The sequence below is a fragment of the Sabethes cyaneus genome, chromosome 3 (genome assembly GCF_943734655.1).
Source record: "Sabethes cyaneus chromosome 3, idSabCyanKW18_F2, whole genome shotgun sequence".
Classification (NCBI taxonomy): Eukaryota; Metazoa; Arthropoda; class Insecta; order Diptera; family Culicidae; genus Sabethes; species Sabethes cyaneus.
Genome location: NC_071355.1, coordinates 250,969,737 through 250,994,094, shown reverse-complemented (window position 1 = coordinate 250,994,094; position 24,358 = coordinate 250,969,737). Strand labels below are relative to the sequence as shown.

The following is a 24,358-nucleotide window of genomic DNA, read 5'->3' as shown; positions in this document are numbered from 1 at the left end:
TTCATTCTCCTAATTCATTTACTCTTAATTCTTTATTTTTCTCTATATTTCACTCTCGATTTTTGATTCGCTCCAGTTCTCACTACTCCATTTTGATTATTCGTTCTTCTTATTCCATTTTTCATTATTTATTCTCAATTTTTCTTGGCTCATTTTTCATTCGTAATTCACTATTTTCCATTTTCCATCATTCATATTCTATTGCTCAGTATTCTTGTGTTATTTTATATTCTCTAGGACGCTAAAAAATCCTGTTCTCTTTTTTCTAAGAGATTTTTAATCTTGATATGAACAAAACTGTACATCATTTTGAACTTTATTGAATGTTGTTTTGTTTATTTCACAAATCTTATGGCTGTTTTGTTTATTCCACAAATCTATATTTAATTTATAATAAATTTGTAAAAAAATGGAAAAAACATCATATCATTTGTCACAAAAGAAAAAAAAACATGAAAGAATCATAATTTTCCAACTTTCGTTTCATCCCTCAATCAAAGTAAATGGACATTTTAATCTCTTTCCAACTTTCAATTTATCGGAAAACTATCATTGCCACCTATCCAATTGATCAATTTGTGCAGGAAAAAGCAACTAGACTTCCACAGCAAAACGAGTGCAATGAAAATACAAACGATAATTCGCCCCCACCAGTCAGTGTAAATAATTAATTTAAAAAAATTGAAACTCATTATGAACTTATAATTCACCTTGTGCCGGTGGCAGCAGCACCAGAAGCTTCCACTCCCACGAGACCGCCGTCCATGGCACGGAAGAGCAGTCAGTGTAAAGAAGTTAGCTTTTGCTATGAACCACAAAGTTAGATCTACATTATCAAAGCCCCAGAAAGTTGATAAATTATTCTCGAGCTTAAATCTTTTTTTTCGCTGTGAAGCTGTGGTTTTCTGAGGAACCAAACGATTTGACGAAAATTTATGAAGTAGTTTACTTTCAATCAAAATAGTTTCAATGATGAAAGCTTTTATCAACTAAATACACGTTATTGACCGTACGTCTCCATAAAAAAATTTCGCCGTTAGTGATTGTTTCACTTTTTAAATTACTCATTTGATAAATTTTCAAAAATTCATTCATGATTCTAAAAGCGAGTCCCGTGTTAAAATTGCCAATTATGGGGGACCGCAAATGCCTCCGCGTAATTTGAATCCATCCATCACAGAGACGGAACAAAAATAAACACACATCAAAGCCACACGGCACTCAGTCAGCACCCCAGTGGGGAGAGCAACAACTCCCCGTCGGCAGTAGTCGGTGCATGAACAGCGGATGTGAAATGTTGCTAAATACTCCTCTTTGCACAGATTGCTTACTGACACGTTTTAGCGGCTCCAATTTTCTATGAATAGCGAAACAGACTGCGCCATAAAGCAGAGCTTCTCCGCAGGCTCCGAAAGGCCTTCCACACCAACAAAGGCTGACAAATTCATTGCAGAAGCGACCCCGAAACGGCGCACACCGAAATCTGCTTCCCAGTCAGCACACATTTTCCAGGCATGACGGTGTCTTTTGTTGAGCCGACGTGAGTGAGTGGTTGAGCGTAGGTTCCCTTCCTTCCATCTATCCAATTTTGGAAGTAAAAATGATTCACAACCCTCATTTTGTCCCTTTCTGAAGGAAGAAATTCTTAAGTTATTTTTAGAAAAAACTTATAGTTAGTACTATTCTAAATGCACTTTGACACGAACTCAAATAAAAATTCCCAGTCGCTCGGCCGAGCAAATTAACACCTTTCAAACTAATTACTCCCAGCTGTGTTTATTTGGCAGAGATAAAGTTTTCCGAGATTAAAAAGCCATTTTATCTCCATCCATTACAGACAATAACAGCAACAACTACAGCTATAATCATAAAACCAGCAGCAGGAGCAGCATCAGCAGCAGCAGAAGCAACAGCAGCGATTAAAGGACTAACAACATTGGGATAACCGAACCTGGTGGCTGCAACATGAGCTCACGTCACGCCTTCTACACCGTCGAGGTGGGCGACACCAAGTTTACCATTCTGAAGCGATACCAGAACCTAAAACCGATCGGATCCGGTGCTCAAGGCATTGTTTGGTAAGTTTTATTACGAACGATACACCTGCCTAGATTTTGTAGCGCTCGAAATAATCCACCGAAGACACGGCGGCACTCAACTGCTTTGCTGTGAGGATGCTGTATAAGCAAAGTTTACCAAGCTTGGAGCAGTGACGGCAGTGAATGGGATGTCGATCCATTTATTACCGATTTATCTTCGGTGCACCCACCGACCGTAAAGGTTTCGTCGCATGTGCAGCTGAGGTTGTATGGTTATATCCTGAATATGAGAATACTTTGCAAATACCTGAGAGAAAGTTTTATCATTTCGATCAGAAGCCTTTGTTGAAACTGTAACATTGTTCAAGAGACGGAATTTTAACCAGCAAGTTTTTCGTAGACACACGATAGCACTGCGATAGCAGTAATGTAAATTGTTTGAACGCTGGAAAAATCAATTCAAACATTTGATCAATAGAACCAGTTTAAAAATATAGTTTGTTGATGTTGTTTACTTTGTATGAAACGTAAATAATATGTAGAACGCCGAAAAAAGAAAATTTGATAAATTGTGGAGCATTGAATTAATCCACATATGCAGCGTAATTACTTTTATGCGACAAAAAGTAAATCAATATTACCGATTCAGCCATTGCAATGCAAACAGATTATTTCCACTAAATAATGTTCTTGCCTGTGTTATGTTGTAATCCCCTAAATAACCTATCTTCTGCAATAGGCTTTGCAGAATAAATCATTCAGCCAACAAAATTTAAAACATCAGTTGGTTTTGGTTAAATTTGAGAAAAATAACTTAGGTTTTCGGTAGACTCATTATTTCACTTTTGTTATGTTGTATAACTAATTTGCGATAATAAATGCAAACAAAAATTCGAGAACGTAAAAAAAATTCCCTTTCTACTTGTATTGGCTTCTTGGCGGTACGCAATCATCAATCTCTGGAATCGTAATAATCCGTTCTCCCTCCGAAGGAATTATGGAAATATCTGCCTCGAAACTGAAAATTGAGCTTAATTGATGAAGGAATATTTGCAGTGACCAACTGTTCAGGGTCATTCTATTGATTAAAAAGGACGCAGACTTGAGGGCGATGAATTTCACCACGATTTCAAACTTCGAGGTTCTGCCTTGGATACGGGTACCGCACCAGCTCACAAGGTTTTCGATTTAACCCTTTATGCACTAGCCATACAATTGTGTAGGTGAAAGCTTTTGGTAAAAAGTTTAACTAAAATCGGTCACACGACCTAAAAATGAGAAAAATTGAGCAACTTTAGCTAAACAGTTACATTTCATATTCCAATCAATCTAAATCAATCAAATTCCAATCCCTTGTAGGGTAAACCTTTCGACATGGCGCTATTTTAAGATATACTAATAGTTACTGATTCCTACAGTCTCAACTCTCAACGAAACAAAATACAATTCAAAATTATCATACAAAATGATCCGAAGAATCCTACAATTTTTTATAACTTTGTACGCGGGATAATGAGCTCCGATGATAATACAAATGCCCAAAATGTTTTTCCAAAAGCTCAAATTTCACGATTGCATTGTATTTGCCTAATGAATAACGATGACACATGACGTCAATGGTTCAGTCTTAAACGCACAACAGACAATGATATTGTTTCTACTTCAAAATGTTAGGAGTTAGGGCAATACATGATGAAAGTTTGTCACTATTGCATGAAAGTTAGGACAACAACAAGGTATCGTAGCTGTTTATCGTGAATACAATCGTTTCATGACAACAAATCTAGTCATGGCACACTGTGTTGGCAGCGTCAGTGTCTGGTAGTTACCAAGGTAACGTTGGTAACTTACCAGTGGTGAGCATCGTACGCCAGACTTTGAGTCAAAGCAAGCTAGTCTTTTTCTCAAGTTTTTCGCTGTTTGTCCATTTTGTTCAAGTTGCTGATTGTATTCTTCTGTCAAGTATTGTTTTTAACCAGCCGAATTGCTATAAACGCATATTTTATTTTTATATCAAAATATATCCTCAGCGAGTGTGTATCAAAATATATTCTCACCGAAAGTTATCCTACTCATCCCTGTGAGACGACAGTTGTTTGTCCTTTAATTTTGTTGTCGTGATACATTCTGTGTTTGCTTTATAGACGGAGAATAACTGGTTTATGGCTCTTCGTTTTTGTTGTTTATTTCTGGGTATGATCAATGGCATTTTGATTCCCTAGTGTTAACAATAAAACGAACAATAGCGCTACCGTAAAATTTTCACCATTCAAAGTTCCAAGTGAGACTTACTCCACAGTACTGAGAAAATTTACTTACATTTCCATGAAAACATATTTGCTTTACGCTTGGTTCCTGGGATACGAAGTTTCCGAATTAGGTAAATATTGAGGAAAATCGCAACAACAGGAGCAACAACAAAAACTATCATGACATGTTTATCACTAAAATACTATGAATTGACCACGCGGTAAAACATAGGTGCGCAACGATAAGCGTACGGACAATAAGCATACAGCCATCAGGAATAATGGAGGTTATGCATGATAGACGATGAATTACTTATGAATGGCCAACACATAAATAGCCATTGGCGTAGCTACGAATTTTCCCTGGAGGGGGCCAGGGGTGCCTTCAAAAAAAAATTTCATTAGAGTAGGGCGGGGCATAAGTGCGATGTTTGAAGTTGTCATCAATTTTCGTGATACATAAAGAAGGACAACAAAATATATTTTATAGTGATGCAGTAACTCAATGTCTTCACATTCAAGTATAAATCATCTGGAATAATAGTGTTATGCGAAATAAATTCTTCATTCTTCTGATCAAGTGCCCATTAGCGGGGCAAAAGTGCGAAGCTCGAGTCCATGAAATTAGCTCAGCAGTATCTTAGAAAACCATATTATCTTCAATCTGCGGTATGTTTCGGTGCGCAATATTCTCAATTTGCACCTTTCCTATTTTGCGCTGGTGTGTTGCAGTCTCCGTCAGATCGAAACTTTTCATTCATCAAACATTGTTTTCCTTCGGCCAACATCTGTAGAGCACACAGTTTTCTGTAAATCTTCCATTTCTAGTATCTGTAAAATAGTGCCTAAAGCTGTATATAATTAGCTATACATTTTTGTCTCGTCCATGAATCGCACTTTTACCCCGCTAGGTGCTTGACGGGGTTTGATTAAATTATGCAAAAGCGAAACATATTTTGTAAATTTTTTTAACTCTATTTTCAAAACAGATATGTGAGTGATGTAAAACGCTGCTACAAAATTTCAACAAGTAATATCCTCCTGTTGATATCGTATAACGAAAAATTACATCAAAACCGCCCTAAAATAACATTTGCACATAACCCAGCAACAATGCTTCGTAAGTAACCAAAGTTTACGTTAGATTCAAGCTGTCAAAGTAGTCACCCATCCATGCCAATGCAGTCAATTTACTCGGAATCTGTACCGATAAAGCATTGAATCGCACTTTTACCCCCATCGCACTTTTACCCCTCCTTACTCTATGTATGAAAACATCGATCTACTAGTAACTACACAAATATAATATTCTCAGCATGAATATTTCGTTTATTTTATTGCCGAGTCGTCGCGTCGATGTAAAGAGTAGTGTAAGTTAACCTATAGTGGACCCTTTACCTATAATGGACCTCCGGTACAGTTTCGGCATTTTTTAGTTTGTGCTTCTTATTTCCGAAGATATATGACATGAAACAGAAAGTATTAAGCATACTACACAGTTCAGTTTATAAAATTTTAGCTGAATTTAATGATTAATGCCTTAAAACCGACATTTTCAACAAGCTAGGGTACATTTTATGGTAAACAATGCGAAATGTCGCCATTGGTGGATCCTCTTCATGCAAAATACACGTGAATTCCTGTTACTCCAGTTTGACGAGAAGATGAACTCAACTCGTAAGGGCTATACATCGTAGCCTGACATGTGTAGGGACGAGCGCGAGGTGTCCGATATGGGTTCTTCGATGAACACCTCAATGACGGATTTGCAGAAGGAGCTAAGAGTGCCCATGGAAGACAGTAATGTTCTAGCACCTGATCTCGAAGAAGTCAAATGAAAACTCGGGTTGCTGAAGACCAGCAAAGCCCTTGGTAAGAGCCGCCTACCGATCTTTATAAACATGCCCGAGAGATGCTGGCAGCGGCTGTACTCTGGGTGTTTTCCAAGATTTGGGAGAAGAAGCTAGCAGAGGAGTGGATGGAACGAGTGGTTTGTCTAATCTACAAAAAGGGTGATAAACTGCTGGTAAACACCGCCTACAAGGTACTCTTCCGATAGACAGATCTTGCGGCAATGTCGGCAGTACAACTTGCCCACTTGTCACATCTTTCTTTATTTCAAAGCAGCATACGATACAGTCCAGCTGGTACAGATAATGCAGGAACACGATTTTCCGGATAAACTGACGCGACTGATCAAAGCTATATTGGATCGAATGATGTGCTTCGTGCGCATCTCGTGGATACTCTCGAGTCCCTTCAAGTTGCGGCCAGGGTTGAGACAAGGTAACAAGGCTAATCCTGCATGCTGCATCAACATCGCACCTGAGGGGTGATTAGACGAGCAGGCATCAAAACGAGAGGCATGATTTTCACTAAGGGGCCGTCCATATACCACGTGGACAGCTTAGAGGGGGGTGGGGGGTATTAAAATGTTCACGCTTGTCCACGGAAGGGGGGGAGGGGGTATGGAAAATGTCCACGTGGACAAGTTTTTTTTCCTACAAAAAATAGAAATTAGAAACAGCAATGTTGAATTAATTCTACATATGTATTAGCATCAGTGATTGTTTTTGAGCTCAAATAAAGTTTTATCTTCTGAGGCATATGTTGACCTAAACACATGAACCGAGCACATATCTGGCATAAATCTTATAGAAAAGATTAAGCCTGCGTTAGTACACATGTTGATTGCCGAGCCTAACATTTGATGTAATGCAGTAATAAAGATATTATTATTGTTTTACAATCCTTGCACCCTTATGAAAATGATAAAGGTAACGGAAGAATCCTGGAATATTCACCAGTCACGTGACTCATTTATCATTTAAGTAGCTTGTACCAAATGTGGATTGTATTTTACCTCAAAATCAAATGCAAGGGCATCCATGGGCAACGTATTTCTTTCCAAAACGATTCGCCTCCAGAAAAATTTATGAATCACATCGCATCGGAAAGGTCTTGTGTTGTGTTGAAGTAGAACGCCAAGCTGAGGTGCTTTGGTGAGACAAAGATACTTTGGACACAGATGAATCGTCAAGCGATAGTCAAACTGACACAGGCTTTCTTGCAGTCGATGCAAGACAAGATCACAAGAATTAAGGTTCTAACACCTAGCATACGGATTTTAACACGCTACGGAAAATTGACGGGAAATCCATGGTAAAACTCAAATTTCCACAACGACTGAAAATCCGTAAGCATTGTGTTGGGGCCTTTAGACTGGAGCTTACTTTCACGTAAGCTTTTTAAATAAATACTGCATAAATAAAGTTGAAAACAAAATTTAGCACAATGCATTCCTGTTTTGTTAAATTTGACCTAAGAAAAAAAATGTCCACGTGGACAAACAGGGAAGGGGGTGGGGGTTGAGCCAATGTCCACGCTTGTCCATGGAGGGGGACGGGGGGGTTGAAAATTGGTATTTTTCTGTCCACGTGGTATCTGGATGGCCCCTAATTCCTAGGCTTTACAGATGACTTTTATATCATAGCCGGTTTAGCAGTTTCCGAGCCATACAGACAGACAGACAGACCGACAAACCGACAGAAAGGTAGGAGCAAAATGTTAAAAGTTTTAGTAAATTTTATAAATTCAGAAAGAAGAGTAAACTTTTCGACGTCTTAACGTTGACATGATTGGTCATTCGAGCGTATTACGCAATTGCAAACATATCTATGAAAGCTGCGGGGATAGCGGGGTGCTTGGTAGCGGTCGCTTTTTTTTGGTTCGGCGACAGATTCCCGTTATAAATTCTGAGCACAGGCTGTTTGGAGTTGGGAGGGTTGGGAGGGGGTGCGACTCTATGCTTTAAAGCTTCTGTCGACTACCGCGAATACTCACGTCGTGTTGCGTTCAATTTACTTTGTGGAACTATCTGGGGACAGTGGATAAATGCCATGTGGATGTAAGATAAAATTTGTTTGTAGGGCTCGACCTCCCTGATAACTTGATAACCACTGAGGGTCCGAGATTTGTCTTCCTATGAGTTCCTATGGTATATGGTTGTTTGTGTTGGAAAATTGATGGCGTGTGCGCGGTTGAGGACAACCGGTGTTAGGCGGGGTTGACGAGATCTCCACTTCTTCACTATACTATGTTTTACAACTCAAGTAGTACAAAGTGTCCGGGACAAAGTACATTTTCAAATTCGATCTATCTATCATTTTTCCTCTCGTCATCCTGACATCCCGGCCTTTGGCAGAGAGATCTCAGAGTCATTTTGCGGAGCATACGTGAGAGAAACCAAGCAACTGAGGCAATTTTAAATCGAATAACTTTCAACAGTAGTTAATGCTTTTACTAGAGAGCTCTTCATTGCAGAAGCACTAGAATACAATCATCATTTGACACCATTATTTGAACTACGTGGGCTTCCGTTTTTCTCTCTTGAAGTAGCAGTACTAAATGTTTCGTGTGAGTTCAATATAATACAAATCATTAATATTGAAAGTTTTAATATTAAGTTTCTTTAATATAAAGTCTAATAAACTTTAAACATTCAAGCGCAATCGAGCCATTGACCATATCATACGTATACACAACATTCGATAAACACAACATGTAAATTACTCGCCACAGGGTGCGATCCTTCCAAGATTGGCACTAAATTTCCCTCGTTCAATTTAAAATTGATAAATTAATCCCTTCGATAAAGTATGCAAATGATAGCTTATTCTGCAAAGTAGAACATCTCCTTGAGCCGGGTCGCACACAATGCACACCGTGCATTCAATGGCAAGACTTTAGTTGTTGTAAACCGATTACTGCGTATGAAAGACGCTCGTACACTCGTTGTCACACAAAGGGATAGAACGAACCATTGCCACCGTCGTCGTATCTACGTGCCCACATCGCCGTGCGGCTGTATCGAAAGTCCTCCCATCGAGGACGTTTCATTATTCTCTCAACCTGAACAACATTCTTCCCCGTAAGCTTCGATCGTCAAAGTCGAAGATACCCATCAGAAAACGTTCCGTTTCTGTGCGAAAATGGAAGCCTTTTGATGAAACGTGCCCGAGCCTTGGGTCTTGTTCATCTTTTCAGCGAACTTCGAATCACGTCACACTCTCCCAAACTGAATAGGAAGCCAATGTGTGGCTGTGCGGAAGGCGGAACTTTTCTAATAATATGTAATCGTTGGAAAAAGCAACGGGGAGGAATAGGTGGTAAGTTCAAAGCTGAGGAATTCTTCTGTGTCCCCGGAATGGTGTGCGAAACAAGAAGGCAGTCAATAAAATGCTTTAATTAGCATAAATTCTCACTCATTTCGACACGCAGAAGCGGCTTTGCTAATGCGGTCAAAATTATTCCATTAAGGGACTCGCTGAATTCCCTTTGATGATGTTACGCCAAATGATCTCTCTCGGCCAGGTACGACTGGTGTCGGTGTCTGGGCTGTGTTACCAAGAATTCCGAACGCCCAGATATCGTTTCATGAAATTATCGAAATAGCTCGTCGTCGATGTTATGTCAATCATTTGATACAACTGCCGGAAGTGGGAACAGTAATTTGAAACTCCAGTTCGATAATGGCTTTTCGCGGAACTGCATTGGTTAAATTTAAATTAAACTTCAGCATCCAATAGAGTTCACAGGTGCACAGTTCAATTTAGTTCATTTATTACTTATGACTTATGTAGCTTTCTATTGGATGAGAAATGATTTCATTACAACTTTCACCATTTGAATGGAATACTGTGCCGTCTCACAGTGATAGAATCATCTATAATTTACTAATAATGCAGAACCGGTGTGCAGTTCGTTTGCCATTGATAAACTCTGCCTTCGGATGATCGGAGAAAACCTTAAACTTTCTGTGAATTGGCACCACCTGTTCATCATCCAATTGAATTAATTGCATTTATAGCAGCTTATCGCACTGATCCCGTTATCCTTGCCAGGATAGTTATACCTCACCTCATCTCTGGCAGTTTGCTATTTCAAGCATTCATTGGTTGGCTGCATGATACTGCCACTGAGCTGCCGCAATGTGAGAAGTTGAGCGGAAGGCTAATTCGAACTGGCATCCGGTCGTTTGTTGCACGTTTGCTTGTATTTAATTAAACTTAAATCGAACAAGTTGTGCTATCGGCGTTTGAACAAAACATGCATGCTTTAATTTTAGTTTTTTTTTTGTTTTTTAAAAAATTTCAGAAGTTTTCTTTTTCTCCCTTTTCTTTTTAGTTAATCCATAGTTCAAACATAGGTTCAACAAGAAGTTTTTCAATCATCATTATTAGTAAACATTAGTACACCACCATTTGACATACGGTCAACAACGCACGCACAAAATATCTATAATAAGGATACAAATTACGTAAATTAGGATTAGAAAGCGCAATTCGTTCGCACAAAGAGAAACTGAGTCACACAATGACTCAAAGGTATGAAAAGTACCAATTTGGTGATACCCAGTTCGAAGTGCCTGTTCGGTACAATCAACTAGAAGCGAAGGGGTTCGGAGCCCAAGGAATGGTCTGGTAAGTCGCATAGACCGATCGAATTCGTTCGTTGCCTGCCTATCGTGTTATCACTACTAACAATACTAAGGTCTGTTTCGCTCATTGAAACTAAATCAGTTCTTGCATGTGTCTAACATTTCTGCAATTCAGCATCACAAACAGCGACAATTAATGTTTAATATAAGGCTGACTGATTGATGATTCGAGTGGGTGGTTTATTGAATAGAATCCTTCAAATAGAACAAACGACATAATGGGAAACAAACAACAATTAAATTGTAACCTTGGAAGAAGGGCGCACTTATTTCCGCTTATTTGTCCGTTACTCACTTCGTTCGTATTCGTTAAATCGTGTTACGGCAAAATAACGATCAAATCTCATCGCATCGTCTGGCTGTCTGTCTCTAACCATCCTGCTGACGTCAATCGCGACTTTCCTCATAACAACACTCATTGAAGCTCAAACTAATGGTGCAAATAACGCAAACATCGCCACACTATCCATCCATTGTGTACACCATTCTAAGTAATGTTTTCCTTTGTTTTTTTCTTCTTTTCCTTTTCTTTCCAGTGCCGCATACGACACAGTAACACAGCAAAATGTTGCCATCAAAAAGCTATCACGACCGTTCCAGAACGTCACCCATGCCAAACGAGCCTACAGGGAGTTTAAGCTTATGAAATTAGTCAATCATAAAAATGTGAGTATCGAATCGACCTAGCCGAAATTATTTGCTTACAGTTTTTCGGGCCTTATCAAACTGGGGACTCCGAAAAAATTATGATTTTTTTGTTTTGTTGCTTCTATAACTAGATTTTTTTTTTGTTAAAACTCCTATAAAGATCAGCCGAAAGAAAGTCGGTTCGTTGACTACTACTATTAGACTATTAAACAAAGCCGAACGATAAAGGAGAAAATTCAAATCCTTAGTCAAATGATTCGTGTTCTTGGTCCATTATCATCAGAAACGTACGGAGCGACTGCACAGGAAAATAAATCGATGTCTCTCGAGAGCTTTGTTATCAATGCTCTATTGTTAGGCACTGAGCGTGTACCATCTTTTGAATTGTTTGCGACCGGGATAATAGGGAGAAAACTTTTTGGCTTCGCAGCTAGGAACTTGCTGCCGAAAACTGGTGCATTATATTGTTGATCTTTTGGTTTACGGGTTTTGGCCTTTGTTTAAGTTGGGTTTCGTTATGGACAAGCCAGGCAATATTAAAAAAACTGAGGCAAACATTGAAACAATGAAATGGAATTTGGATCTTTGGTGTAATTTTCATTATGAAGTTGTTACTTACGAATGTTTGGAAGTGATATCAGAATCCAGTAAGAAAACCAATTCTATAAATTACGCATCTTGATATGTACAATAATAATTATTATCCTACTTCTGTTAAGCGCAAGGTTTGTATATGGATTTGATGTGCTTTAAAGTGCTTTGCGACACCTATTATACTTTCAAAAAGGATAAATCTTGTATTCTTTTTTGTAAAGACGGAGTATTTCCGAATCTGCAGCAACTTTTCTTGTTCATAGAAACCATTATTGTTTTGTTATGCCCTGCGAAAGTATTGAAGATGGCTGCCTCAAGGTATATAACATCCTTGATTAAAATATTGTGATTAATTTGCATGGATCAAAAACAAAGCTAGTCTCAACCTACATAAATCTCCCCTATAAAGAAGACTTCTCTTCTCAAACCTTTTTGTACGCAACAGGTTACAGCTGTTCATGAACACTATTTTTCATTGATAGAAAACGGTCACTAGTGGGAATCACTAACAAGCAGCGCAAAGTGGGGACTTTTTGCAAAAAGGTCCTTCATCTCAATATCTCAAAATGCCACTGGGCTACTGTTTTTAGCAGTTTTGACCGAATAAGGGGATTTTACTCTACCTTTCTAGGAGTACACAGATGTTTTGATCCATAACTCTGGAACCTGTTGGGATAAAATCAATCTTCCTTCACCACAAAAAAAGCTATCTTCATGTAGATTCCGATGACAGGGTATTTGATTGCGGCAAAATTTTCTCAGCTTCTCAGCAAAATTTTCTTCCTGTAAACAAATACCCAGCTGTTGGCATACATATAAAATTAGCTTTCCTTTAAAGAAAGATTAAATTTATTCCAGTAGAATCCAGAAATATTCACTGCAATTGGATTCTCTGTAAAAAATAGTCTTTATTTGGCGAAATAGGATTAATTTTATCGTAGCGGAATCTAGAGAAATAGAGGTTTACATCTCTTCATATCGAGAAAACTAGCGTAAAATTGTCTTCCTTTTAGCAAAAAAAGCGAAACAAGAGAGAATAGACATTTGGCATCTCTATCATGACAATGCTCTACCACATTCACCCCTAACACATTTTCTTAGCTTAGCTTAGCTTAGACTGACTGCCCATATCAATGGTTGCACTCAGGGATTGACCCGAATCAGTGAAATTGCACAATGAATCAAATGAATGGGGTTGCAAAATTCAGTGATTCGATATTTGAAGGATCAATAACTGCGCCGCCCATGTCTTTGCATTCAGGTGGGATTGGGGAATGAAAGTTAGCGTAATCTTTGTTGTTTTAGGGACCGTGTTAACCTCTGCATCCCCACAAAGATTACAGGAAGGAGTTGCGTTTTGTCAGTAGGATAGGTTTCGTTGGATCGTGATTCACCTTGATAAGTGATGTGATCGAAATCTGACTACTCTTTTAACCCTTAAATGCGCACGCTGAAAAAATTCATATAAGAAGAAAACTTACTTATCTAAAGGCGGTAAACATAATTTACTTTGGGGATGTTTTTCACTATGTTGTTTTAAAACAACATTGCGCATTCAAGGATTAATAACCATTTGAAAACTATATATATTAGTGCTCGTTCAACTAGCCAAATAATACTATTGACTATGCGATTAACTTGCTTTCATCAAAGCTTTAACATAACTATGTTATCAATTATCTTGAACTATTTCACTATCTAAATAATTTGAAATCTGGCTACGTTATTATTTTTGTTAATTTATTAGGACTTCTTAAACACAAAGCGTTCATCTAAGTCCTTATATTGCTAAGTTTGATCCATCCAAAATAGTCAAAAATAACTTAATTGGGTATGTTTTGTCGACTGTGAAATTCACTATTTTATTTTTATCGGCTGTTAGTCTTAATAAATCAGAACAGATTTTGTACCTTCTCCGACGTTTTGACTATATTTTGTAGTCTTTATCAAGGATTTCTACGATACATTGGGTGTTTGTTACAAATTTTGTTAATTTTTAATTTTATACGTACAATACTGTCTGTCCTTTGTCAATTGTCTTTGTTTAGTTAAAGTAACATGTCCTAAGTTATTTTTGTTGCACATCTGTTTTCCAGTCTGTTAAGTTAAATTGTCATGATTTGGTTTTTCTTTGCACTGTCGAAATGACTACTAACCATCTGAAAACAAGACTTTCCGGGCATCAAACGACCGTCAATCAGCTGGACAAACTACTGAGCAGCGGACTCTCTGCAAGCGATCACCAGATTATTTCTCTCAGAGAGAAAACTGCGCTGATGGCCCATTGCGTAGACCAAGACCACAGATTTGTTCTGACCAATACTAAAATTATCGATCACAGTTACAAAAAATATGCACTACCTGTACTTGAAATGTGCCATATCTCAAATTCTCGCAACTCCATCAACAAGCGTACCGACGTAGAAGGCCTCAACCATACATACTCAGAATTATTAGCTTCTCTTAAACCCACCAACACCCCTTTACCATAGCACTATAGCCAGATATTCTAATATAAAATACCAGGTACAATAAGTGGACGTTATACCGACAGTGCAAAAAAAAACCAAATCATAACAATTTAACTTAACAGACAGGAAAACAGATGTGTAACAAAAATAACTTAGGGCATGTTACTTTAACTAAACAAAGACAATTGACACAGGACAGACAGTATTGTACGTATAAAATTAAAAATTAACAAAATTTGTAACAAATCTAACACCCAATGTATCATAGAAATCCTTGATAAAGACTACAAAATATAGTCGAAACGTCGGAGTACAAAATCTGTTCTGATTTATTAGTCAAAAATAACTAATACTCAGAACAATGCCCATTTTATTAAAGCCATTCAACTCATATTTAAAATTTTATCAGCACCCATTTGTGTGTAAAAGAAAATATTCTTATGGGCACATCAAAATGTAGGAAAAGATATTTTCCAATTTATGCATGGCAATAAAATTCCACAACTACAAAACTCAAAAGTTGGGATTATTATACTACAATCTGGCATAATGAAATTAACCAGTCGCTACTTGAAAACTACAGTCCCTAAGATGGTAAGCATTTCCTCTTATCAACGCAAATATGCAGAGATATAGCGTCCTGCACGCTCCTCATTCACCCCTGACACATTTTCTGGCGAAAAAATCGTGGTATTAAAAAATATATTTTTGGACGTCAAATTTGTTCCGTTAAAAAATTAAGCATATTTTTTTACTTAATTTTTATATCAAATAGTTTGAAGATAGTGTTGAATTGTGTAGTATTGAAATTTAGTTGCATAATGCTCAAAAAAGACCAATCGATAAGTATCACTTTTACAGGATTTCACTTTATAATCACTTTATAGCCGTAAAAAGTCATAGTTGTAGAAATCAGTGTTAAATATTTTTTGAGTTTTTTAGATGAAATCGAATCTATATATGCAGTTTAAAGCTTTTCTTAAGATATTCTTTTCACTTCGTTAAAAAATACGATGTTCCGCATGGCAGTAGTTTGTGTTCAACACTGTTTTCAATTATATTGCGTAAGCTGTACACTCAAATTAATTTTCTCGTCGAAGTTACGTGGAAAGTTACGTGAATATTTATCATTCAACCTTTCACGTACTATTTCCGTGAAATTACTGCTATTCACACTAATACTATCCCGTTTACCTAAAAAGTAGGTAAATGTTACTATACTGTCCATCAATGATGAACTGAAAAGTACAGGGATTGGTAACACAATCTGTTATGTAAAAATTGGGTGTCAGTCAATATCGTAATATTTATTTATTTATTCATTTTTTTCTTTGCATCATCTGACAACATGGTCTGCATGTTGTAAAAATTGAAATAATTGAGCTATGAATTCTCGAGGACGCGTTCGGGTCGATCTTTGCAAAGAATCCAGGGGACATCAATTGATTTACATAGTAGCTTTTCCAGAAATGCGACACGCATATCGTCCCTTCTCTTTTCCATTGTGCCCATGTCCAACAGCTTACACTTGTGTTCATATGGAGGAAGATCGCCTTGATCCTTCCAGACGGGGTAGATCTCGAAACACATGCCTGATGAACCATCAGTATGTAATATTCAACATTCTGGTTGTTTATGAAAGAAACGTATTGAGTTGGAGTCGTTCTTCGGCTGTAGCTGATTTCGGAGCACTTCGCAACGCTAATATTGAGTCGATTGCATACACACGCGTCATGAAGCTAGTCGAAAGAATTCACCAATATCTACTATCCACAGGGCCTAGGAGGAGACGTGAGCTCGAATCCGATTAAAATTGGCTCCGATTAAAGTTTGGCTCGGACTGCGGATTCCCCAGATTGGGTAAAGAGAAACAGTGCACAACTTCTTAAGCGTTCGCGCGAATAACTTAAATCCCTCAAACCTTGTCGCGTTCTGTTTGGATACTTATTAACATCTTTGTTTCAATACTTTCTTCTACCGTCCCCTCCGTCGGTAGTAAAAAGGTACCGTTATAAAAAAAATTATTAATCTAATCTCACACTAACGCAGCCAATTCTGGAAGGCATCCTAGAAAATGACGATTACTTGAATCAATCATTTTTCTTGTCAACGGCCAGGCCAACTGCGCAGTATGTACCGCAGAGAGAATTCCAAGGAATCAAGTGGAACTAGAAAAAATACCTAATTCCATCAAACTCCTTGAAATCAAGGGAAGGAAGAAAGCGTGGACCTCCCGTACCAAACGCTTCCCATATACATAGATAATGATTTATTTACAGTCGTTGGGAGTATCTTTGCTAATAAGGGTTAAGTGATACTCCGAACCCTCAGGGATGAACTAATGGCATTTAGACCAGAAGCCAGGCTGCAATTGGCCAAGGATATAGCGCCTTATTTCGCTCTCTGAAAATAGATTAGTTTACCAAAAAATTAGTATAAATCATATAATACTTGGAATTAAAGTCGTGTGGTTTAATGGTTGCCTAAAACTACATTTGTAAGGTTAGGAACTGAAAACCGCACGACCCCGCACCTCCTAGCTTGGCTACTCAATTATACAAATTGAAGTATTTCCAGGTATGGCCACGTGGAGGCGCTAGGTAGGGGCTTGGGATGGCTAGAGCTATGTTGGGCGCTTCTTCCTAGGTGCCTTCCCCATTTCATACCCAATACCGTTATAAAAAAAATTATTAAATGTCAAAACTCATTAAAGAGGCCAAGGTCGCGATGTTAGTCTGTACGAGCTGGTTAGCTATTGTAATTCGATAGAATAAGCAACAAAGCGAATTGCAAAGCGCATTTGCATCTTGAAGGAATTGTAATACAGTGAGAATAGCAAGGGTCCGACGTCACTACCCTGAGGAACGTTTAAGGTATTCCGGAAGTCACATGACTCAGTGTTTCTCAGTTTCACAGAAATACAGCGGTTAAGCAAGGCTATCAACCACCGGAAGACAAAAGCAAGGGCACGGAGATTCTTTAATTTTGCTATCGATATAGTGTGGTCGACGCGATCTAACGCTGTTTCGATGTCGGTATACATCATGTAAACTTGTGCTTCCATATGCTTCCCTCCATATGTTGTAGACAAAATGAGTTGAACTCCACCAGATTTGTGCTTATATGTAATATGTGAAGTAATTAGCTAAACATCGCACATGAGGCCGAATGGACAAAATCCGATCGGATACGAAACTGAAAAGGTACAAAGCCAATTGGGCACAAAGCTAAATGAACTTTGTCCTTGTCCTTGTCACAAGGCTTAACATAGAAACCTTTTGGTTGACGACACGTTTAAAGACGCTTTTCCAATAACGCTCATGTTCGGAATTATTTATTTATTTGGTTTCTACCAACTGACATATTGTTGTTCTAATGATAACTTTAATCAAAGCAGTACGAAAAGTGTTTTAAAAGTCTCAATAAATTGTCCTACGAGTAAGGTGAAAATCCAACCCAACTGATACTTGATTGACAAACTCGCTGTAGTCAGACGATGGCCCCGTTTGCTCCATAATTTGTCCTTCGAAACAGCACTTGGAGGAACATTCTGCTAAAGGATTGCTCGGCACAGAGTTATCCTGATTGCTAGTATGTCCAGTCCGATTAGCATCAGGTGCGCTTCGTATATTGTATCTTGGAAGCTGGAGCGGGTTGTTCCATGGCAGGCGACGGAAGATCGAATCGAATAAATTTGCGTTGTACTTTCTCTAACCGATCAACGCCGTTGAGAAACTGGGGATTCCAGTCCGCCAAGCAATATTCCTGCGTTGAACGGACAAGTGCGCAGTACAAATAGCTCAAGTAATGTATATCAGTGATGCTTTTTTACGGGATGCTTTAGGTGAGGTGAGTTCCCACCCAAGAAGCACACTTTAGGTCCGTTTAGTTGAAGAAACCGGATTACGACTGAAATAAGTCATAATTCGGTTACCAGAACTACTTTGTAACAACTGTGCTAGTAGAGCAGGTCCTTGATGCAGAACTCTCTTTGATTGCCGAGGTGATAGTCTTAAAGATCAGTCGTTTTTCCCTGAAGAACAATACAACTAGACACTTCCCGGACGAACCAAAAAGATGCGCACAGAGTCTCTAGAATTCCTAGCATTGGAATCGTGTGAAGGAATTCTGTAGAGGATTCGCACTGAATATCCTTGATTATAGAACCAGGATTCTTATATGAGAATCCAAGAATTTAATCCCCAGGCTACCTATAACTCGGTAATCGGTGAGTTAGTAAGGGTTGCTAGTATCAACCACCAATCTATTTTCGTTACACTAGCTTGAAAAGATCTCCAGTTGTTGCAGGTCTTCTAATTTTTTGACCTTGAGATAGATCTTGAGATCATCAGTAAAGGAAAACCTAGGGCCTCGTAACGAAACATTTACTTCGTTGAAGTACACAATGAAGAATAGCCGGCCAAGATGGCTGCCTTGTGGAATAACGAACGTAGCTGCCGATCAGCCAAGCACGATTTGAGTCAAATCAGTAGTGTGCCACCAAGCCCCATCCTTTCGAGTTTGGCAGCCGAAGGTATACACAGCTTCAAGATATAAGGCCGAATGGACAAGGTGGAATGGACAAAGTCGATTAGACTCGAGGTCGAATATACGAATATCGAATATTCTGTTCCAAGATTTTGTACAAATAAGTTCTAACATCTCTTCGAATAAATTTTCTGGACTTTTTGGTTAGAAGGATATACATTTATATTGCATTCTAATGTCATTTCCGGATTCCGGATTTTTCCAGATCTTTGGTTCGCAGCCAGTATTTTTTGTTGTGTTGTTATGATATCTTGTAAAATTCAATTTGAAAATAGAAAAATATAACCGTTACGAATCGACCAATATTAATCATTTCCATGTCATCCCTTTCATTCGCAGATAATTGGACTGCTGAATGCATTCACGCCACAGCGCACGCTCGAGGAGTTCCAAGATGTCTACCTCGTTATGGAGCTTATGGACGCTAACCTGTGCCAGGTCATCCAGATGGACCTGGACCATGAGCGAATGTCCTATCTGCTGTACCAAATGCTGTGCGGCATCAAGCATCTCCACTCAGCCGGAATCATCCACAGGGTACTAATGCATAGATACTAATTCTAGATAAATTACTAATTCGTTTTCATCAACGAAATCAGGACTTGAAACCGTCGAACATAGTGGTCAAATCGGACTGTACGCTGAAGATTCTGGACTTCGGATTGGCTCGTACAGCCGGTACGACGTTCATGATGACACCGTACGTGGTAACGCGCTATTACCGAGCCCCGGAGGTCATTCTTGGCATGGGCTACAAGGAGAACGTCGACATCTGGTCCGTGGGATGCATCATGGGCGAAATGATACGCGGCGGTGTACTGTTTCCCGGTACCGATCATATTGATCAGTGGAATAAAATTATAGGTGAGAGCGGTTTGAAATTTTGACGTTGGGCATCATTAATTTGAATTGTTTTTCAGAGCAATTGGGAACACCGTCAGCGTCGTTTATGACACGACTGCAACCAACCGTGCGAAACTATGTTGAGAACCGCCCGCGGTACACGGGCTATCCGTTCGATCGACTTTTTCCGGATGTGCTGTTCCCGACCGACTCCAATGAACACAACCGTCTCAAAGCTAGTCAAGCACGAGATCTGCTCAGCAAGATGCTAGTCGTGGATCCCGAGCATCGCATCTCCGTCGATCAGGCCCTAGTGCACAGTTACATCAACGTGTGGTATGACGAAAGTGAAGTCAATGCGGTAAGTTATTGCTCCGTTAGTTACAGTCAACTTTGATGGTAATTTCTTTTTTTTTCGTTTTAGCCTGCTCCGGGGCCGTATGATCATAGCGTCGATGAACGGGAGCATACCGTTGAGCAGTGGAAGGAACTAATCTACCAGGAAGTTATGGAATACGAGGCCCGGAACAATTTGGCCGATGGTGAAGGTACTCCACGGTAGAGATCGTCGGAAGACTAAAATGAGCAGAACCTGGTGTTCCTGGATGCAAACGGAACGGCCAGTCAACTGTGCGAAGAGCGCCTAGTTTGAGCAAATACCAACCGACCTAACGAGACAAAACCCGATCTCCTCCTTTAACCGCTTTTCCTGGAACGAAATAAAAAAACGCCAGCGATTGTGTAAGACTGCAAGCGCCAGCCCAAAGCGATCATCTAAAAGTCGGTGTAGGAAAATAAAAGAAAAACAAAAAAACAAACAATACAGTAGTGACAGCAGCAAGTGTTAGACAGAATAATTCTCCTCTTCCTCCTCTGTTGAAAGCATCAAAACAAGGAAACCTTTAGATTCGACTTTTCAACCAATTTCACCCCCCAAAACGGCACTGAAAAGGAAATTTACAAACAATAATGCGTGCACACTAAATACGAAAGGTTTCGTTTCGTTCGCTTGTTTTGCTCGTCAGAAATGAGAGACTAAACAGAAGTTATAAAGTATTTGCGAGCTAAGAGTTATAGAAGAAGAAAATCATGCGCTGTGAAGTTCATTACTAAAACTTTGAATAAAAATACAAAACGGATCAACAGCATTCGAGATAGATTTGTAAATAATAAATAATCCTATAGAAAACTCCTAAGCAAGCATGAGTAAATGGCATGACATAACTAGATTTAACCGTGGCAGTTCATTCGTTGGTACGTGAGTGAGTTTTGTGAAGACAATGGTAAAAGCTAGAAACCTGTGTGTGACAGAAGAACCCAAAGCAGCTGGTCAAAACGTGCAATAAACTTTATTACCAAACTTACACGCTTCCACCGGGACAGAAACTTTGTGAAAAACTCCGGGCTTCGGTCAATCACTGGACAGACAGACTTAAACCGCAGAAGCAGAATTCTTAGAGAACGCTTTTAATTGTTGAAGAATAAAATTAGTGTAAACCAACCAACAGACAGCTAATTCATAGTCCCTGCTAAATAATCAATCGTGAACGAATGAAACCATGTTCAAGCTAGAGAGAAAAAAAACAATAGTAAACTTTGCGTCATCCTCCTCCTCCCTTCATGTAGCTGGATATCGAATTGAACGCGAGGTTAGGAAGCGTAAGCATGTGATATGTGGTAAGTAGCTTGTTTTTTTCTTCATTTGTTTCGATAACCAATCACTTTTCACTCATAATTTGAGACGCTCAGGTTCATGCGCAGCAAACTAACTAAACATTCACTATTCGATACTTCTAAAATCTAAACTTTGCGTCTAAAGTGTGGCAGGCAACACTCACGGTGTACAGACGAAGCACTACTTTGAGCCCCCAATCCTTGATGTGTATGTACATTAATTTAGACAACACTGCCCTCTATTCGAGTTAAGGTGAAATCGGAGAAAAGGACAACATTTACTTGCTACTGAGAGAAAAAAAAACGCTAGAGAAGATGTCGAAATCTCCAGAAAAGAAACAACACTCAAACAAAATCACAAGACGGATATTTTAAAGTGTAGAGAAAATTCGGTTTATTTATTGCCATCTCAATTGCCATAATCATCCGGAAAAGAAAAGAATACAAAAAAATAGAGAACGACAGAAACGTAATCCGTAATCCCTAGTACTTAATAACCATTGGTAAAACAAAACTAGAAAGAAATTTCCAACTCCCCATAAAATGTAGGAAATTCGTCACAAGCAAAATAAAAATAATAAAAGACTTCGTTATAATGATTTGAAAAAGTTATAAATACAGTATGAAAAAAAATTAAATAAATAGTAACAATAAATAAGGTAGCAGAAGAAATCATGTATATAAGTAATAACGTAATGAAAATTAAACTACAAAGCTAGATGAGGAAATAAAATCTAAACAAAAAAAGAAGAAAGTAAATCATGTAGCAATTAGTGCAAACCCAAAACAACCACGTTCAAGGTGAAACAGTGAAATACCAACCAACCACTAATCATTTTTTGATGGTTAGCCGCCAACCGAGACGCGGTTGACTTGCTTGCGCAAGATCAACCCCTTTTAGGCAGTCTTCGTTAGAGGAAGGCTCTTCAAAATACCTGCGATGGCGTTTTTTTAGCCGGAAAAATAGACATCGCTAACAACAGTAACACACCCATAGAGAAAGATGGTTGAAATGTAGCGCAGCGTACACACACACCATACCGTTCTTCTACTATTGCAAACAGTAAAATTATAAAGTCTAATGACTCCAGTTGAGAAAGAAAAAGAAAATAATCCCAACAAAACCACAAAAGCATTCAAACAGTAGCAGCAAGCATTCGTTCAATTTGTCATTTCTAAACAAACACTATTGAAAACCAAAACTAATGGAAGTAAGTTTAATGAACACGAGTAAAAGAACAGATTTACGAATCCGCCCTTTTTATAGAAAGAAATACAAGAAAAAACAATTAAATAAACGTTACGTGCAGAAAAGGTAAAAAACATAAAGATACTTCTCTATTCTCTACCGAGAGTTGCTACTAAATTTATGATTTTTTTTCGAATCAACAGGATTTCAAGCGAAAACCGTGATGAATTTTTATTGAAAACCCAAACAAAACAAAAAGAAGAAAAAAAATCGTGCGCAATTTTGGCGCCGCAAAAACGTTTTGCGTATTAGAGTACTACTCGAAATGAAATCTAACTCTTAGTGACAATCGCTTCTCTCAATTTTCAGTTTTCTTCTCGATTTTCTTCTATCTGCTTACAGGTTTAAACCTTTTGGCTTAGTAACGCAATAGGTAATAACATTTTCCAAAGCACTTGAGTCAGGTAGAATATCACACACACGTACACACACAAAAGAAGTAACGTCCAAGCAAACTATACATTGTACTAGATAATGCGAAACATCAATTTAGTCACTTTTTCAATCAGCCGCAGTCAGCATCAGCATCATTTATCTTCCTATTTTCACTGTCTATTCCGTTAGTGAAGAGGATTTTCGTCAGCGAAACCCTTAATGTTACTTGGTTTCATTCAAAGCTAACGGCTTGTTTTATTAATACCTTTCAATACTAATCAACTGAAATCATGGCGTCGTTCGTATAAAAAGTTCGAATAATCTAGTAAAAGCAAAGCCCTCATCATAAAGCAACAACAAAAAAATCAAGCACCATGCTCTTGTCCGATTGAAACGGCTGCAAGAACGAAAAGGCAACAAAAAAAAGCGGAAACCGAGTGATTGAAAGGTAATTAAACTACCGTGAGCGAAATATTAAAATCTTACTAAACTTTAACTTACCAATTTCTGCTAGGGCACCGTGAGAAGCAAACTGAAAGGTAGAAGGCAAGCGAGCCGACAGGAGCGATTCAGATTAATTGATACCGACAAATAGACACTGACACACACACACAAACACACACGGAAACACAGGCACACTCGGCACACGTATTCTTATGATGCAAGCGAGCGTGTTTTAAATAGTCTCCCACACAAAGACACACCAACACGAACACGAATACACTCACACACGAAAAAAAAAAACACACAAGGCGGTAAGGCGGTAAGAAGAGAATATAGACGGCAGAAAAAGTAGTGTGGAAAAAAATGAGTCTAATGTATTTAAATATACCTATAATTAAAGCAAAAAAGTGGAACGTAAATGAAGAAAAAAAAATCCGATGATAAAACACAGACTAAGAAGAAGAATGGAAAGTGAATAAAAAAATAATCGATAATAAAACTTATTTATCACAAAAAAATTCCGTGATTCTCAGCATTTTGATGACACTTCAATTATTTGCGACTAGTGTGACGAAAAGAAATCTTCGATTTGAAGAAAATTCATTTTTTTGAAACTTCTTCTGTAACCCTGATTTAAAGTGATTTGTGGCTTTAGCGCATGGGTAACCTCGGGTGAAATTACTAAAGCCTTTGCTTATTTCGCAGAAGTCGATTCACTCAATGAG

General features: G+C 38.5%; 1 protein-coding gene across 2 annotated transcripts in view; it reads left to right on the top strand.

The window, feature by feature from the left end:
* LOC128744245 (stress-activated protein kinase JNK) overlaps window positions 1-24,137 on the top strand; it is a 107,139-nt gene extending 83,002 nt beyond the window's left edge. Inside the window, exons 5-12 of one of the 2 annotated variants that reach the window (XR_008412375.1) lie at window positions 1,838-2,078; window positions 10,475-10,770; window positions 11,324-11,453; window positions 19,388-19,585; window positions 19,648-19,912; window positions 19,969-20,252; window positions 20,316-21,568; window positions 21,711-24,137. Coding sequence is in view for 1 of the 2 variants with exons in the window: in XM_053841101.1 (XP_053697076.1) it covers window positions 10,664-10,770; window positions 11,324-11,453; window positions 19,388-19,585; window positions 19,648-19,912; window positions 19,969-20,252; window positions 20,316-20,453 (1,122 nt within the window). In the remaining variant the exon portion in view is untranslated. Of the gene's footprint in view, window positions 1-1,837; window positions 2,079-10,474; window positions 10,771-11,323; window positions 11,454-19,387; window positions 19,586-19,647; window positions 19,913-19,968; window positions 20,253-20,315 lie in introns of both variants that reach the window. The other variant, XM_053841101.1, reaches the window with a different exon arrangement.
* The last annotated feature ends 221 nt before the right edge of the window (window positions 24,138-24,358 follow it).